The sequence below is a fragment of the Oncorhynchus keta genome, chromosome 4, assembly GCF_023373465.1.
Source record: "Oncorhynchus keta strain PuntledgeMale-10-30-2019 chromosome 4, Oket_V2, whole genome shotgun sequence".
In the NCBI taxonomy this organism is placed as follows: Eukaryota; Metazoa; Chordata; class Actinopteri; order Salmoniformes; family Salmonidae; genus Oncorhynchus; species Oncorhynchus keta.
This window is the reverse complement of record NC_068424.1, coordinates 86,234,808-86,253,725: the sequence shown is the minus strand read 5'-3', so window position 1 is coordinate 86,253,725 and position 18,918 is coordinate 86,234,808. Positions and strand designations below refer to the sequence as shown.

At 41.8% G+C, this 18,918-nt stretch overlaps 1 protein-coding gene across 2 annotated transcripts; it reads left to right on the top strand.

Moving 5' to 3' along the window:
* The first annotated feature begins 1,120 nt into the window (after positions 1-1,120).
* LOC118380448 (transcription termination factor 1-like) lies at positions 1,121-17,558 on the top strand. 2 transcript variants are annotated; one of them, XM_052518057.1, is made up of 10 exons: positions 1,121-2,168; positions 2,452-2,579; positions 3,727-3,912; positions 4,053-4,134; positions 4,313-4,443; positions 4,582-4,777; positions 9,272-9,364; positions 15,172-15,237; positions 15,558-15,643; positions 16,026-17,558. In XM_052518057.1, the coding sequence occupies exons 1-10, from the start codon at positions 1,405-1,407 to the stop codon at positions 16,172-16,174; spliced, it is 1,881 nt and encodes a 626-aa protein (XP_052374017.1). In that variant the 5' UTR covers positions 1,121-1,404; the 3' UTR covers positions 16,175-17,558. The 2 variants fall into 2 exon arrangements, with proteins under 2 accessions (XP_052374017.1, XP_052374018.1); XM_052518058.1 differs by lacking the exon at positions 9,272-9,364.
* The last annotated feature ends 1,360 nt before the right edge of the window (positions 17,559-18,918 follow it).

Sequence of the window (18,918 nt, the reverse complement as noted above, 5' to 3'; positions counted from 1 at the left end):
CTTTCTGGTGGGCAGAACCATTCATCTCGGGGGGTGCAAAATGCAATCTGTTAATTATTTTATCATATATAAAATGGACAGTATCTATTTTAATACAGACTAGCTCAAAACATTATTAATTATTTGAAAATGACAAATTACCGAATGGATTATGATAATTTTCTCCTCAAAGTGGGAGTACAAAAACATACCTATGCAACTGTTCCATTGCTCAGGTGTGTGTGTGTGTGTGTGTGTGTGTGTGTGTGTGTGTGTGTGTGTGTGTGTGTGTGTGTGTGTGTGTGTGTGTTTTGAAATACAATGCTGTGTGTAATCACAGGCTATTCTTTGGGTGCTGAAATCAATCGTTTTTGGTTACTTCATTTTATTTGACATCGAAGCCCCAGTCTGCCTGCGCTAGTCGCCGATCAACTCCTTGGTAAGTCGTAGAGTTCAGTTTAATCGGCTTAGTTTAATATTGTCTTTGTGTTTTATAGATGGAGCAAATCGGTTAAACAGCTGCCACCGTGCCGGGGACGACAACTGGACAACTGGGCGACTGAGATTCCCTGTTTCCAGAACTGGGCGACTGAGATTCCCTGTTTCCAGAACTGGGCGACTGAGATTCCCTGTTTCCAGAACTGGGCGACTGAGATTCCCTGTTTCCAGAACTGGGCGACTGAGATTCCCTGTTTCCAGAACTGGGCGACTGAGATTCCCTGTTTCCAGAACTGGGCGACTGAGATTCCCTGTTTCCAGAACTGGGCGACTGAGATTCCCTGTTTCCAGAACTGGGCGACTGAGATTCCCTGTTTCCAGAACTGGGCGACTGAGATTCCCTGTTTCCAGAACTGGGCGACTGAGATTCCCTGTTTCCAGAACTGGGCGACTGAGATTCCCTGTTTCCAGAACTGGGCGACTGAGATTCCCCTGTTACCAGAACTGGGCGACTGAGATTCCCTGTTTCCAGACCTGGGCGACTGAGATTCCCTGTTTCCAGAACTGGGCGACTGAGATTCCCTGTTTCCAGACTGGGCGACTGAGATTCCCTGTTTCCAGAACTGGGCGAGATTCCCTGTTTCCAGAACTGGGCGACTGAGATTCCCTGTTTCCAGAACTGGGCTGAGACCTGTTGACTGAGATTCCCTGTTTCCAGAACTGGGCGACTGAGATTCCCTGTTTCCAGAACTGGGCGACTGAGATTCCCTGTTTCCAGAACTGGGCGACTGAGATTCCCTGTTTCCAGAACTGGGCGACTGAGATTCCCTGTTTCCAGAACTGGGCGACTGAGATTCCCTGTTTCCAACATCCCATCTTTTTACATGAAAGACGTTCCTGAAACATTCTCATTTGTGGTAACTGACACGGTCGACGGATGCGAAACGCGAACCTGAACATAAAGAGCAAACGGTGACAGAGTTGGACATGGTGGAGAAAGAGAGGAAGAAATGTAAGAAGCAAATGGAGGTACCAGATCCTGAGGAACGAACTGAAGAGAGAACGAAGAAAAAGTCAAACACTCTTCACACACAACGTGTGGGAGACGATGGAGTGACTGTTGCCGCGGAGGGGATGAGTAGCTGGAAGAAAAAGAGAACCCGTAATGACAGAGAGACAGAAGAGGGGATGGACAGTGGCCTCTCAGCGTCTGCAGTAGATGTCTCAGGTGTAAGGGTGCCCGTAGTGGCCATAAAGAGTAAGAAGAAGCTCAAGAACAGACAAACGAAGCTTGAAGAGGGAACGGAAAGCCGTGAGACAGTTTTAAGATTAGCAGATGATCCTGAAATCATAGAACTATACACGGAAGGGGAAAATGTGGTAACGAAGGTACAGAAGAACGAGAAAGAGAACAGGAAACGAAAGAAGGAAAAAGTTGGAGAGATTCCACTGAGCGTGTGTCCAGATAAAACCGAGCTCCCAGGTATTCTAGAACAAACTGGGAGAAAATGGAAAACGACAACGAGGCTGAAAACACAACCGGATGGAGGGGCTGAAGAGGGCAGCAGGAGAAACAAGAGACGATGCTGCAGAGAGTCCGACACAGGAATGGACAGTGCCCCCTCTAAGTCAGATAACAGGACTCCCGATGCTGGCCCAGAATCTGAGACAGGGCAAGATGGCCTCCATACAACCGTGGTTGAGACAAGCACCCAACACCGCAGACGCATCCAAAACGATAAAGCTCTAAGGTCCGTAGAAAGGACTGTCAGACACTTGTTTTAAGAGTGATTCTAGCATATACTGAAGATTGATTTTCCCCTATTGGTGGGTAGTGAACATAACCATTGACAGTAGGATTTGCTGGTGAAAAGCAGACCTTTGTGAATCATTGGGCTGTGTACCAGAGTTTCATCTGAAACCTCTCTTCCGGTGCAGAGAGGAGGCATTTCTGTCCTGCCCTGTCAACTCGGAGGTTTCAAAAACAGGTGTTTTAGATGTTATTGAGATATTTCTCCCCTCTCTGTGTTACAGTGAAAACGAATGGAGGGCTATGATTGAGCTCAAAGAGTTTGATCCCAATATTGCGTCTCGGCCTGTTAATAAGATCAGAGCGATGATCAAGTATGATCTTGATCGATTCAAGGAATTCCGAGGACAAGGTAGGTTTATTCTTTCAACCCTCATGGTGTTTAGCGTCGGATGATGTAGCTAACGTGTCCACATGTAAGCAATGTTATGTAACATGCTACTGTGTTGAGAGATGTTTCAGAAATGTCTTGTCATTTAGACTCCATAGGTTAAACCAGGGCTCCAGACTGACATCATTTAGACTCCGTAGGTTAAACCAGGGCTCCAGACTGACATCATTTAGACCCCGTAGGTTAAACCAGGGCTCCAGACTGACATCATTTAGACCCCGTAGGTTAAACCAGGGCTCCAGACTGACGTCATTTAGACCCCGTAGGTTAAACCACCCTAAAGCCGTCTGCATACGGTAAGATTTAGACTTGGATGTGACAGTTATATTTTTTTAAATTTGTCTCGTTGGTGTGAGCTGCACAATCTACATCACCTGACTCAAAATGGCTGAAACCAGTGTTTGTTAACAGTAATGTAATGGGAGTCTCTGTGCCTGTTCCGCTGGGGCCTGCTGCTGGACAAAAACCAGTGGGTATTATTTTAAAGACATTGTGTTTTGAGTTTCCTCTTACTCAGGTGGTGGACTAGACACAGAAATTAGCCTATGATATTAGGTCACTCATGCATTTTTTTGGGTGCGACCAAATCATGGGCTGGTGCAACCAACTGAAAATGTACCCGTTTGGAGTCTGGAGCCCGAGGTTAACGCTTCTGGCGCCCCTAGGAGTCTGGAGCCCGAGGTTAACGTCTGCCCGAGGTTAAGTCTGGCGCCCTAGGTTAACGTGGTCTGGCGCCCTAGGTTACCGTGCTAGTCTGGCGCCCTAGGTTACCGTGCTAGACTGGAGCCCTAGGTTACCTGGTCCGGCGCCCTAGGTTACCGTGCTAGTCTGGCGCCCTAGGTTACCGTGCTAGACTGGAGCCCTAGGTTACCGTGCTAGTCCGGCGCCCTTGGTTACCGTGCTAGACTGGAGCCCTAGGTTACCGTGCTAGTCTGGAGCCCTTGGTTACCGTGCTAGACTGGAGCCCTTGGTTACCGTGCTAGACTGGAGCCCTTGGTTACCGTGCTAGACTGGAGCCCTTGGTTACCGTGCTAGACTGGAGCCCTTGGTTACCGTGCTAGACTGGAGCCCTAGGTTAAGACTCTGTGGAATCTTCTGTCTTTTCCAGGCATTTCCCTGCGAACTGGACGATACAGCGCACAGGAGAACAGACAACTCATGAGGAACATAAATGACTTCTTGGCTCTCACAGGGATTGAGAACGCCGCTAAACTCTTCCATACAAAGCGCTTCAGAGACGAACTGTCTTTTATCCAGAGGCTGAAGAGTCATCACAGATTCCCTGCGAGAATAGGTGCGTTGACTTCCAGCCAGCTTCATAATGATAACTAGTCCACATTTATATCCCGGTCTTTACTATTGTCTACAGTGCTAAATAGGTATGCTAAGGGATTTCCCTGAAAACTGATCTAACCTCTCCCTAACCTGTTCCAGCTGAAGGAATCCCGAGGCCTTGGCATAAGATCTATACTCGTGGTGGGAGGAAAATGTTTGATGGCAGCAGTTACAAGGGCCGGTAAGACTGGGCTAGTTACTTTAAGGAACTGACAACGGCAATAATGGGCTTTGGCTGTGTACAAAAGTATAGTGATGTTGAATTGGAACCAACAACTGTGCCGTTTCTGCTGACATGAAGCTCGTTATACTGGGCTTTTACAGACTTATTACTTGAATGTTTCTATATGAATTTTTAGACGAAGGTTCAGCGAAGATGAACTTTACTCTTTGAAAAAACTGCAGACGTTGCACGGCAATAATTGGGTGAAGATCTCACAGTTGACTGGCCGGAGTGAAACGCCCCTTAGGAAGCGGTTTTCTCAGATTTGTAAGTCATCGGGAACGTTAATGAAATATAACGACTCCTTTCCTGACATCCTGCTTCACTAACTTTCTGGGCCATTTTGTTACCAGCGTTTTTGTCTGAACAACGGTCCCGCTTTGTTTGGTGTGTGTGTTATTTCAGTCGCAAACTTAGGTTCTTGGGGCGAGGAAGAACTGAAGAGACTAATGGAGGCTGTGCGAGACCACCTGCTGGGACAGGTGGAGCCTGGCAGAGGGCATGCCACCGTCAGGAAAGACCAGCTGTACCACAACATCCCCTGGACAGTTGTATGCCGGAGGGTTAAGACACGCCACCGGGACCAGTGTCGAATGAAATGGTGTGTAGTACAGAGGTTCATGGGTGACTGTTGAAAAAAAAAAAAAAAAATGGCCGACGTTTTCACAGTGAAAAATAATTATGCAAAGTGCAGAAATTACCGTAAAATACATTATGATCTTCCAGGGTGATTTAATTTGGAACTTTTCTTCAACAATGTGTTTTATGATGACGTTGGTATTCACGTATCGCTCACTAATCTTTCATGGACAGACTGTAAACATAAATTGTACCGTAGAATCTGTCAAGAGACTATTGGATGTGTCAGATAGACTTAACAGTGAAATGCTGACTGACGGTTCCTTTTTTCCAACCATGCAGAGGTAAAGATAAAATAGACATAGTGACACAAGGAGTAAATACTCAGTGAATAACTATAACGAGTAAAAATAACATGGCTATATACAGGAAGTAGAAAATAACACGGCTGTATACAGGAAGTAGAAAATAACATGGCTATAAACAGGAAGTAGAAAATAACACGGCTATAAACAGGAAGTAGAAAATAACACGGCTATAAACAGGAAGTAGAAAATAACACGGCTATATACAGGAAGTAGAAAATAACACGGCTATAAACAGGAAGTAGAAAATAACATAAACAGGAAGCTATATACAGGAAGTAGAACATAACATGGTTATATACAGGGAGTAGAAAATAACATGGCTATATACAGGGAGTACCAGAAGTAATAACACGGCTATAAACAGGAAGTAGAAAATAACACGGCTATATACAGGAAGTAGAAAATAACACAGCTATATACAGGAAGTAGAAAATACCACAGCTATATACAGGAAGTAGAAAATAACACTGCTATATACAGGAAGTAGAAAATAACACGGCTATATACAGGAAGTAGAAAATAACACTGCTATATACAGGAAGTAGAAAATACCAATCAGTAGATTGTTCGTAGATGAGAGACCGGGTGGTCCAGCATGCATCTCTGGTCCTCTGAAGAATGTCTCTGGTGGTAAACTGGATACGTTGCTGTATCGTTGTGTGTGTTAGACTGGTTATGTTGTCCGTCCTTTCCTAACCCACGTTTACAGTTGCTTTGCTAATGCAACGGCTAGGAGGTATCACTTCTTTAGTGAATAAGGGTTCAAAGTTCATACCAAGTTGCCATGCTATATGTTCATGCTATATTCTGGCTGGTATAGTCAAAATTCATCCTTCCGGCATGAAGGTCGTCTCCTTCACATTGACGCCGTGGGGGTGATAATGGACGCCATTTAACCAGGATTCGCTGAGGTTGGATTAGTTCTGGGGGTGGTAACCACTGTCATTTTCAAACTTTGGAAACCCAACAGCATCTTCCGGGGGGATAACCAGACCCCTCCGGGGGGAATAACCGCCCCAACAGATCCTCAGATGGGAATCAAACCACGCTGCCCTTTCCCACCTGGGGGGAACACCTATGTGAGAATGCTGGGGACAACAACTCAGGGAATCAAACCATAGTGCTGGCGTGGGGAAACACCAGGCCAACATCATCATTAATGGCTGACACAACAATGAGGGCCTGATCTTCGACAACGAAGAGACAGCCTATGTCATTGAGGTCATTACCTGGCAACTGTCCTCAATGTGAGCATTGTGAAGGTCATTGGACGACAGGATTAGGAGGGCCGAACAGTTCCCCATTAACATTGAGGCGGGGCTGTAGTGGAGCGGGGGAGATTAAAGTTCATTGTGTCCACATTACAAACTATCATGGTCAAAACACACTAAGTCAGTTCAGAGGGCACGACAACACCCTTTACCCTCAGGAGACTGAAAAGATTTGGCATGGGTCCTCAAATCTTCAAAAAATTCTACACCTGCACCATCGAGAGCATGCTGACCGTTGCATCACCGCCTGGTTTGGCAACTGCTCGGCCTCCAACCGCAATTCGCTACCGAGGGTCGTGCGTACGGCCCAATACATCACTGGGGCCAAGCTTCCTGCCACCCAAGACCTCTATACCAGGCGGTGTCAGAGAAAGGCCTAACATTGTCAAAGACTCCAGCCACCCACGTCTTCTCTGCTTCCGCACGGCAAGCGGTACCGGACCACCAAGTCTCGGTCCAAGAGGCTCCTTAACAGCTTCTACCCCCCAGCCAATAAGACTGCTGAACAATTAATCAAATGGCCACCAGACTATTTATATTGACCCCCCCCTCTATTTGTTTTTTACACTGCTGCTACTCGCTGTTTATTATCTATGCATAAGTCACGTCATCCCTACCTATATGTACAGATGACATTTACATTTAAGTCATTTAGCAGACGTTCTTATCCAGAGCGACTTACAAATTGGTGCATTCACCTTATGACATCCAGTGGAACAGCCACTTTACAATAGTGCATCTAAATCTTAACCTAAATCTCACCTTATGACATCCAGTAGACCTTGACTAACCTATACCCCTGTACATTGACTCATTATTGTTACTTTATTATTTAATTTTTTAGTTTATTTGATAAATATTTTCTTAACTCTTTCTTGAACTGCATTGTTGGTTAAGCGAATTGGAGTGGGTCTAGGGTATCCAGGAGGACGCTGTTGGGTTTCGGGAGTAATAATTTCACCGCTAAGAGCCAATCACAACAGCTAGCACATCCTCTTGCAGCCTGCCAGAAATCAGCTTTGATATGTCAATGCCATTTTTGATTGTTTAATTTGGCGCATGTGACAAATAAAGTTTGATTATAAATGATTTGGAAATCAATATAAGGTCTCACAGTTGACAGTGCATGTCAGAGCAAAAACCAAGCCATGAGGTCAAAGGAATTGTCCGTGGAGCTCTTTAGCCAGATTGGCCAGCATGCACAAATCTGGGGAAGGGTACCTAAACATTCCTGCAGCATTGAAGGTCCCCAATAACACAGTAGCCTCCATCATTCTTAAATGGAAAAAGTTTGGAACCACGAAGACTCTTCCTAGAGCTGGCTGCCCGGCCAAACTGGCCAATCGGGAAGAAGGGCATTGGTCAGGGAGGTGACCAAGAACTTGATGGTCACTGTGACAGAGCTCTAGAGTTCCTCTGTGGAAATGGTAGAACCTTCCAGAATGACAACCATCTCTGCAGCACTGTACCAATCAGGCCTTTATGGTAGAGTGGCCAGATGGAAGCCACACCTCAGTAAAAGGCACATGACAACCCGCTTGGAATTTGCCACAAGGCACCTTAAGGACTCAGCCCATGAGAAACAAGATTCTCTGGTCTGATGAAACCAAGACTGAACTCTTTTTGGCCTAAATGCCAAGCGTCACGTCTGGAGGAAACCTGACACCATTCCTATGATGAAGCATGGTGGTGGTGGCAGCATCATACTGTGGGGATGTTTTTCAGTGGCAGGGACTGGAAAACTTGTTGGGATAGAGGGAAAGATGAACAGAGAGATCCTTGATGAAAACCTGCTCCAGAGCACTCGGGACCTCGGAGTCGGGCAAAAGTTCGCCTTCCAACAGGACAAAGACCTTAAGCACACAGCCAAGACAACGCAGGAGTGGATTCGGTGCTCCCCATCCCACCTGACAAAGCTTGAGAGGATATTCAGAAAAGAATGGGATACATTTCTAAAAAGCTGTTTTTGCGTTGTCATTATGGGGTATTATGACGTCATTGTGGGGTATTATGATGTCATTATGGGGTATTATGATGTCATTATGGGGTATTATGATGTCATTATGGGGTATTATGATGTCATTATGGGGTATTACGTGTAGACTGAGAGGGGGAAAAGATTTAAAGTAATTTTAGAATAAGGCTGTAACAAAAGTGGAAAAGGTCAAGGGGTCTGAATACTTTCTGTATGCACTGTATGCCAAACTTCTGCCATAGCCAGTTGGCAAGCATGACAATATTACTCTTTAGCCAGTTGGCCAGCATGACAATATTACTCTTTAGCCGGTTGGCCAGCATGACAATATGACTCTTTAGCCAGTTGGCCAGCATGACAATATTACTCTTTAGCCAGTTGGCCAGCATGACAATATTACTCTTTAGCCAGTTGGCCAGCATGACAATATTACTCTTTAGCCAGTTGGCCAGCATGACAATATTACTCTTTAGCCAGTTGGCCAGCATGACAATATTACTCTTTAGCCAGTTGGCCAGCATGACAATATTACTCTTTAGCCAGTTGGCCAGCATGACAATATTACTCTTTAGCCACTTGGCAAGCATGACAGTATTACTCTTTAGCCAGTTAACCTTATGGAATATGGCACTGTTAAGATTCTATGTTACTTATGTTAAACAGGGAAATGATCAGAAATGATTATATCGTACACAGTGTTAGTTGTTAGTTAGCCCAGATGAATTGCTCGCTAAACTCTAGTTAAATAGTCGTCTCCTTTTTATAACTCAAATTGTTATTTTTTGCACGTTGCACAATTCTTCCACTTTGACAATGTCGCCCTGGTTTTGTTTCCACACGCGTTTAGATTCAGAACATTGTCTTTTGAGGCAGAGGCTGTATCTTCTCTTCTCTGTTCCCAGGTTGGGTGTTATGGCATACAAAATGGCACATGGACAACCAGCATTCAGTGGAGGTGTGAAAACACTAAAGGCTAAAGTGGATTTGATCAAAGCGTGAGTTTTTGTGAAGATTTTTAAATTCAATATATGCTATTGTAGAATTGTTTAGTTTTTATTTTCTTTGGAAGATTTATTAACCCAGTCTAGTGACTTATTAATGTGGTGTAATATGATTTATTAACCCAGTGACTTATTAATGTGGTGTAATATGATTTATTAACCCAGTGACTTATTAATGTGGTGTAATATGATTTATTAACCCAGTGACTTATTAATGTTGTGTAATATGATTTATTAACCCAGTGACTTATTAATGTGGTGTAATATGATTTATTAACCCAGTCTAGTGACTTATTAATGTGGTGTAATATGATTTATTAACCCAGTGACTTATTAATGTGGTGTAATATGATTTATTAACCCAGTGACTTATTAATGTGGTGTAATATGATTTATTAACCCAGTGACTTATTAATGTGGTGTAATATGATTTATTAACCCAGTGACTTATTAATGTGGTGTAATATGATTTATTAACCCAGTCTAGTGACTTATTAATGTTGTGTAATATGATTTATTAACCCAGTCTGGTGACTTATTAATGTGGTGTAATATGATTTATTAACCCAGTCTAGTGACTTATTAATGTGGTGTAATATGATTTATTAACCCAGTGACTTATTAATGTGGTGTAATATGATTTATTAACCCAGTGACTTATTAATGTGGTTTAATATGATTTATTAACCCAGTGACTTATTAATGTGGTGTAATATGATTTATTAACCCAGTGACTTATTAATGTGGTGTAATATGATTTATTAACCCAGTCTAGTGACTTATTAATGTGGTGTAATATGATTTATTAACCCAGTGACTTATTAATGTGGTGTAATATGATTTATTAACCCAGTCTAGTGACTTATTAATGTGGTGTAATATGATTTATTAACCCAGTGACTTATTAATGTGGTGTAATATGATTTATTAACCCAGTGACTTATTAATGTGGTGTAATATGATTTATTAACCCAGTGACTTATTAATGTGGTGTAATATGATTTATTAACCCAGTGACTTATTAATGTGGTGTAATATGATTTATTAACCCAGTGACTTATTAATGTGGTGTAATATGATTTATTAACCCAGTGACTTATTAATGTGGTGTAATATGATTTATTAACCCAGTCTAGTGACTTATTAATGTGGTGTAATATGATTTATTAACCCAGTCTAGTGACTTATTAATGTGGTGTAATATGATTTATTAACCCAGTGACTTATTAATGTGGTGTAATATGATTTATTACCCCATTGACTTATTAATGTGGTGTAATATGATTTATTAACCCAGTCTAGTGACTTATTATTGTGGTGTAATATGATTTATTAACCCAGTCTAGTGACTTATTATTGTGGTGTAATATGATTTATTAACCCAGTCTGGTGACTTATTAATGTGGTGTAATATGATTTATTAACCCAGTCTGGTGACTTATTAATGTGGTGTAATATGATTTATTACCCCATTGACTTATTAATGTGGTGTAATATGATTTATTAACCCAGTCTAGTGACTTATTATTGTGGTGTAATATGATTTATTAACCCAGTCTGGTGACTTATTAATGTGGTGTAATATGATTTATTAACCCAGTCTGGTGACTTATTAATGTGGTGTAATATGATTTATTAACCTAGTCTAGTGACTTATTAATGTGGTGTAATATGATTTATTAACCCAGTCTAGTGACTTATTAATGTGGTGTAATATGATTTATTAACCCAGTGACTTATTAATGTGGTGTAATATGATTTATTAACCCAGTGACTTATTAATGTGGTGTAATATGATTTATTAACCCAGTGACTTATTAATGTGGTGTAATATGATTTATTAACCCAGTGACTTATTAATGTGGTGTAATATGATTTATTAATACAGTCTGGTGACTTATTAATGTGGTGTAATATGATTTATTAACCCAGTCTGGTGACTTATTAATGTGGTGTAATATGATTTATTAACCCAGTCTAGTGACTTATTAATGTGGTGTAATATGATTTATTAACCCAGTCTAGTGACTTATTAATGTGGTGTAATATGATTTATTAACCCAGTGACTTATTAATGTGGTGTAATATGATTTATTAACCCAGTCTAGTGACTTATTAATGTGGTGTAATATGATTTATTAACCCAGTGACTTATTAATGTGGTGTAATATGATTTATTAACCCAGTGACTTATTAATGTGGTGTAATATGATTTATTAACCCAGTGACTTATTAATGTGGTGTAATATGATTTATTAACCCAGTGACTTATTAATGTGGTGTAATATGATTTATTAACCCAGTCTAGTGACTTATTAATGTGGTGTAATATGATTTATTAACCCAGTGACTTATTAATGTGGTGTAATATGATTTATTAACCCAGTGACTTATTAATGTGGTGTAATATGATTTATTAACCCAGTCTAGTGACTTATTAATGTGGTGTAATATGATTTATTAACCCAGTCTAGTGACTTATTAATGTGGTGTAATATGATTTATTAACCCAGTGACTTATTAATGTGGTGTAATATGATTTATTAACCCAGTCTAGTGACTTATTAATGTGGTGTAATATGATTTATTAACCCAGTGACTTATTAATGTGGTTTAATATGATTTATTAACCCAGTGACTTGTTAATGTGGTTTAATATGATTTATTAACCCAGTGACTTATTAATGTGGTGTAATATGATTTATTAACCCAGTCTAGTGACTTATTAATGTGGTGTAATATGATTTATTAACCCAGTGACTTATTAATGTGGTGTAATATGATTTATTAACCCAGTCCAGTGACTTATTAATGTGGTGTAATATGATTTATTAACCCAGTGACTTATTAATGTGGTGTAATATGATTTATTAACCCAGTGACTTATAATCATAGTATATACCATCTGCGTTAGTGTTCTGCGTAGTCCTGATTTACAGGGCCAATGGAAGTCTTTTGTTCTTGGTATAATGGCACATGAAACTGGCATGGTCTTGGTATAATGGTATATGAAACTGGCATGGTCTTGTTCTTCGTATAATGGCACATGAAACTGGCATGGTCTTGTTCGTGGTATAATGGCACATGAAACTGGCATGGTCTTGTTCCTGGTATAATGGCACATGAAACTGGCATGGTCTTGTTCCTGGTATAATGGCACATGAAACTGGCATGGTCTTGTTCTTCGTATAATGGCACATGAAACTGGCATGGTCTTGTTCTTGGTATAATGGCACATGAAACTGGCATGGTCTTGGTCTTGGTATAATGGCACATGAAACTGGCATGGTCTTGGTCTTGGTATAATGGCACATGAAACTGGCATGGTCTTGTTCTTGGTATAATGGCACATGAAACTGGCATGGTCTTGGTCTTGGTATAATGGCACATGAAACTGGCATGGTCTTGGTCTTGGTATAATGGCACATGAAACTGGCATGGTCTTGTTCTTGGTATAATGGCACATGAAACTGGCATGGTCATGGTCTTGGTATAATGGCATATGAAACTGGCATGGTCTTGGTATAATGGCACATGAAACTGGCATGGTCTTGGTATAATGGCATATGAAACTGGCATGGTCTTGGTATAATGGCACATGAAACTGGCATGGTCTTGGTATAATGGCACATGAAACTGGCATGCTCTTGTTCTTGGTATAATGGCATATGAAACTGGCATGGTCTTGTTCTTGGTATAATGGCACATGAAACTGGCATGGTCTTGGTATGATGGCACATGAAACTGGCATGGTCTTGGTATAATGGCACATGAAACTGGCATGGTCTTGTTCTTGGTATAATGGCATATGAAACTGGCATGGTCTTGTTCCTGGTATAATGACACATGAAACTGGCATGGTCTCGTTCCTGGTATAATGGCACATGAAACTGGCATGGTCTTGGTATAATGGCACATGAAACTGGCATGGTATTGTTCTTGGTATAATGGCATATGAAACTGGCATGGTCTTGGTATAATGGCACATGAAACTGGCATGGTCTTGGTATAATGGCACATGAAACTGGCATGGTCTTGTTCCTGGTATAATGGCATATGAAACTGGCATGGTCTTGGTCTTGGTATAATGGCACAGGAAACTGGCATGGTCTTGGTATAATGGCATATGAAACTGGCATGGTCTTGGTCTTGGTATAATGGCACAGGAAACTGGCATGGTCTTGGTATAATGGCATATGAAACTGGCATGGTCTTGGTCTTGGTATAATGGCACAGGAAACTGGCATGGTCTTGGTATAATGGCACAGGAAACTGGCATGGTCTTGGTCTTGGTATAATGGCACATGAAACTGGCATGGTCTTGTTCCTGGTATAATGGCACATGAAACTGGCATGGTCTTGTTCTTCGTATAATGGCACATGAAACTGGCATGGTCTTGTTCTTGGTATAATGGCATATGAAACTGGCATGGTCTTGGTATAATGGCACATGAAACTGGCATGGTCTTGGTATAATGGCACATGAAACTGGCATGGTCTTGGTATAATGGCACATGAAACTGGCATGGTCTTGTTCCTGGTATAATGGCACATGAAACTGGCATGGTCTTGTTCCTGGTATAATGGCACATGAAACTGGCATGGTCTTGTTCTTGGTATAATGGCACATGAAACTGGCATGGTCTTGTTCCTGGTATAATGGCATATGAAACTGGCATGGTCTTGTTCTTGGTATAATGGCACATGAAACTGGCATGGTCTTGGTATAATGGCACATGAAACTGGCATGGTCTTGTTCTTGGTATAATGGCATATGAAACTGGCATGGTCTTGGTATAATGGCACATGAAACTGGCATGGTCTTGGTATAATGGCACATGAAACTGGCATGGTCTTGGTATAATGGCATATGAAACTGGCATGGTCATGGTCTTGGTATAATGGCACATGAAACTGGCATGGTCTTGTTCTTGGTATAATGGCACATGAAACTGGCATGGTCCTGGTATAATGGCACATGAAACTGGCATGGTCTTGTTCTTGGTATAATGGCACATGAAACTGGCATGGTCTTGTTCTTGGTATAATGGCACATGAAACTGGCATGGTCTTGGTATAATGGCACATGAAACTGGCATGGTCTTGTTCTTGGTATAATGGCACATGAAACTGGCATGGTCTTGGTATAATGGCACATGAAACTGGCATGGTCTTGGTATAATGGCACATGAAACTGGCATGGTCTTGGTATAATGGCACATGAAACTGGCATGGTCTTGTTCTTGGTATAATGGCATATGAAACTGGCATGGTCTTGGTATAATGGCACATGAAACTGGCATGGTCTTGTTCTTGGTATAATGGCATATGAAACTGGCATGGTCTTGGTATAATGGCACATGAAACTGGCATGGTCTTGGTATAATGGCACATGAAACTGGCATGGTCTTGTTCTTGGTATAATGGCATATGAAACTGGCATGGTCTTGTTCTTGGTATAATGGCACATGAAACTGGCATGGTCTTGTTCCTGGTATAATGGCACATGAAACTGGCATGGTCTTGTTCTTGGTATAATGGCATATGAAACTGGCATGGTCTTGTTCCTGGTATAATGGCACATGAAACTGGCATGGTCTTGTTCCTGGTATAATGGCACATGAAACTGGCATGGTCTTGTTCTTGGTATAATGGCATATGAAACTGGCATGGTCTTGTTCCTGGTATAATGGCACATTAAACTGGCATGGTCTTGTTCCTGGTATAATGGCACATGAAACTGGCATGGTCAACCATTTTTATTTTGCCAATGTTGATTCAATGTCATTTTGACCTTTCAGGTTGAACGCAATGCAGGTGGAAGATGCCTCAGATGTTGACTGGGAAGAAATTGCTCACACAATTGGGTAAGAGGTTGTTATTATACACAGATTATACTTTGTTATTAGACAATGTTGCATTTTTATTATTTATAACATTTTCTCTGACAGAGGTCTGTATTATGTTCGTATTTTACGTTTCGATTCTCAAACCAGATGTTTTAACTGTCTACAAACTCGGTCGTTAATCGTCAAAGAAAGGGTTTCTGTACAGTAGAGACTCAGCCTTGGCCAAATGTTTCCTACCTTCTAGGAGTGAGGAGTACAACAGCACATGGCAGGGTCGTTGTGGTTTATGTGTGTGGGAATGCTATGCTATCTGCTAACCTTTCTTTCCTGTTTTAAAGGGGAGTCACTCCTTGCTACGTACAGATGCACTACCACAAGCTAAAAGTAGCCAAAGTGCCGTTGCGTCAGAGCATGTCTTTCTGTGGTAAGCTGCTGTCATACACACATTTGTTTTTTGTTTTAGGTTGGAGGTATGCGTTTAGAATAGTTGAGTGCAAGTCACTATGATCAGTGTTCCGGTGACATCACTTCCGAGGGACAGGAAGTATAAGCTAGCTCCGTCTTGACTGCATGTTTTTTAACCTCCTTATTCATCTCCAGCACTATACAAGTCTACGTATGTGTAAATTATGTTTCTACATTCGGAAAGAGATGAACACTTCAGAAGAAAATGTCATGTGTGATCACATGTAAAAACCACTGATTGCCCCCCCCCCCCCCCTTCAAATATAGTGATGCTTCGAGGAAGAATCTTGTTGTTTGCTGGACACATTTACTAATTTAATGTATATGTGTTTTACTTTCAGAGACCATTGATTTCCTGTACAGTCGTGTTCTGCCCAAGTTTGAAGAGCTCCTCCGACACAGTCAGACCGAGTCAGGGGAGACCGAGTCCAGAGAAGATCCACAAGAGCACTTCCTGCTCTCAGAGATCTTTGAAGATGAGGACGACTGAGATTATTACGGCGAGGTTCAGAACAGTTGATTATCAATCTTTTTTTTATTTTTTATTATCTCTGTGAGCTTTATATTTTGGATGTAAGGCATCTTTTGAAAAGAGTAGTTTGGATGTAGATGGTGAAAATCTATTGGACGATACCGAAAATGCTGGTCAGGAGTTTTCCTTTTTCTGACATTCACCGATTAAAGATGGATGCTTTGTTAACATTAGACATGATAACATCCCCAGGTGCTGATCATTTGGAGCCTGGTCTGCTGTAGTGTGCAGCCACCCCTTATTACTGGCTCAGTGGCCCACATTTTATATTAACATAGTTAGGAGGTATTCCAAAAGCATGGAAATCTGTAGTAGTATGATATAGACATCTATCACTCCATTAGGGTGGGGATACAAATGATGTAGACATCTATCACTCCATTAGGGTGGGGATACAAATGATGTAGACATCTATCACTCCATTAGGGTGGGGATACAAATGATGTAGACATCTATCACTCCATTAGGGTGGGGATACAAATGATCTTGACAACTTTTCAAGACGAACTTGTTAAACTAAGATTCTTGAATCCTTGATTAATGTACAACTTTGTTCCTTTTTTATCTGACAATTATATTCTTAATATAAACCAATTAGGGTTTTAGGCCTGGGCGTGGTACTACCACAGCAACCACGCTAGTTGTTAATGATCTTGTCAATGCCTTGGATGCTAAAGAGATCTGTGCTGCCTTGTTTATTGACCTGTCGAAGATGTTCAACACTGTTGATCATTCTGTTTTACTGAATAAATTATCAAGTTATTATCGAGTTGGCCTGGGGTATACAGCCTGTTTATGGTATCAGAATTATGTTCGTGACAGAACTCAGGCCATCTTGATAGACGGGGTTGAATCTGAATTTCCTGAGATTCAAAAAGGTGTTCCTCAGGGTTCTACTTTGGGTCCATTATTGTTCACTTTGTATATTAAAGACATAGGAAACACTGTTTATACTTGTAACATTCATCGCTATGACACCATGTTGTATTCCTGTGCCACCTCGGTGCAGCAGGCCGTCCGTGAACTTCAGCATGACTTTGATCCCGTTCTGAAATCACTTACAGATCTTACATTATTGTTAAATACAAGTAAAAACCAAGCTCATGCTGTTCTCGAGGTCACAAAGGACCTGCATATTTGCGCTATAAATGGAGCCTAAATTAAGCTAGTTTCTCAATATAAGTATCTGGGTGTCTGGATTGATGATGAGTTGTCCTTCCTAACGGATATAGAAAATTTGACTTAGAATCTAAGATCTAAGATTGTTTTTTTTATTGTTTATATCTAAATAAATCACGCCTTAGTATTAAAAACAGGAGAAAGATTGTTCAAACCAACGCTTCTCCCTGTATTGGATTTCGGTGATAGTTTTTTTACAGGCAACGTCTGTTTTAAAACACAAGGATGCTGTCATTCAGCAACACGTTTTATCACAGGGGACCATTTTTAGGACTCATCATTGTAGTCTGTATAAAATGTGGGATGGACCTCTCTGTCTGTAAGAAGAGAGAGAGTATTCGCATTTATTTACAAAGCAATCTGACAAAATCTATATGTAACTTCATTAAGTTAAGCGTCACAAGTTGCCACAGGAATGGTTAACACTGGAGATCCCGTCAGTTGCCACAGGAATGGTTAACACTGGAGATCCCGTCAGTTGCCACAGGAATGGTTAACACTGGAGATCCCTTCAGTTGCCACAGGAATGGTTAACACTGGAGATCCCTTCAGTTGCCACAGGAATGGTTAACACTGGAGATCCCGTCAGTTGCCACAGTAATGGTTAACACTGGAGATCCCGTCAGTTGCCACAGGAATGGTTAACACTGGAGATCCCGTCAGTTGCCACAGGAATGGTTAACACTGGAGATCCCTTCAGTTGCCACAGGAATGGTTAACACTGGAGATCCCGTCAGTTGCCACAGGAATGGTTAACACTGGAGATCCCTTCAGTTGCCACAGGAATGGTTAACACTGGAGATCCCTTCAGTTGCCACAGGAATGGTTAACACTGGAGATCCCGTCAGTTGCCACAGGAATGGTTAACACTGGAGATCCCTTCAGTTGCCACAGTAATGGTTAACACTGGAGATCCCTTCAGTTGCCACAGGAATGGTTAACACTGGAGATCCCGTCAGTTGCCACAGGAATGGTTAACACTGGAGATCCCGTCAGTTGCCACAGGAATGGTTAACACTGGAGATCCCTTCAGTTGCCACAGGAATGGTTAACACTGGAGATCCCGTCAGTTGCCACAGGAATGGTTAACACTGGAGATCCGTCAGTTGCCACAGGAATGGTTAACACTGGAGATCCCGTCAGTTGCCACAGGAATGGTTAACACTGGAGATCCCGTCAGTTGCCACAGTAATGGTTAACACTGGAGATCCCTTCAGTTGCCACAGGAATGGTTAACACTGGAGATCCCGTCAGTTGCCACAGGAATGGTTAACACTGGAGATCCCGTCAGTTGCCACAGGAATGGTTAACACTGGAGATCCCGTCAGTTGCCACAGGAATGGTTAACACTGGAGATCCCTTCAGTTGCCACAGGAATGGTTAACACTGGAGATCCCGTCAGTTGCCACAGGAATGGTTAACACTGGAGATCCGTCAGTTGCCACAGGAATGGTTAACACTGGAGATCCCGTCAGTTGCCACAGGAATGGTTAACACTGGAGATCCCGTCAGTTGCCACAGTA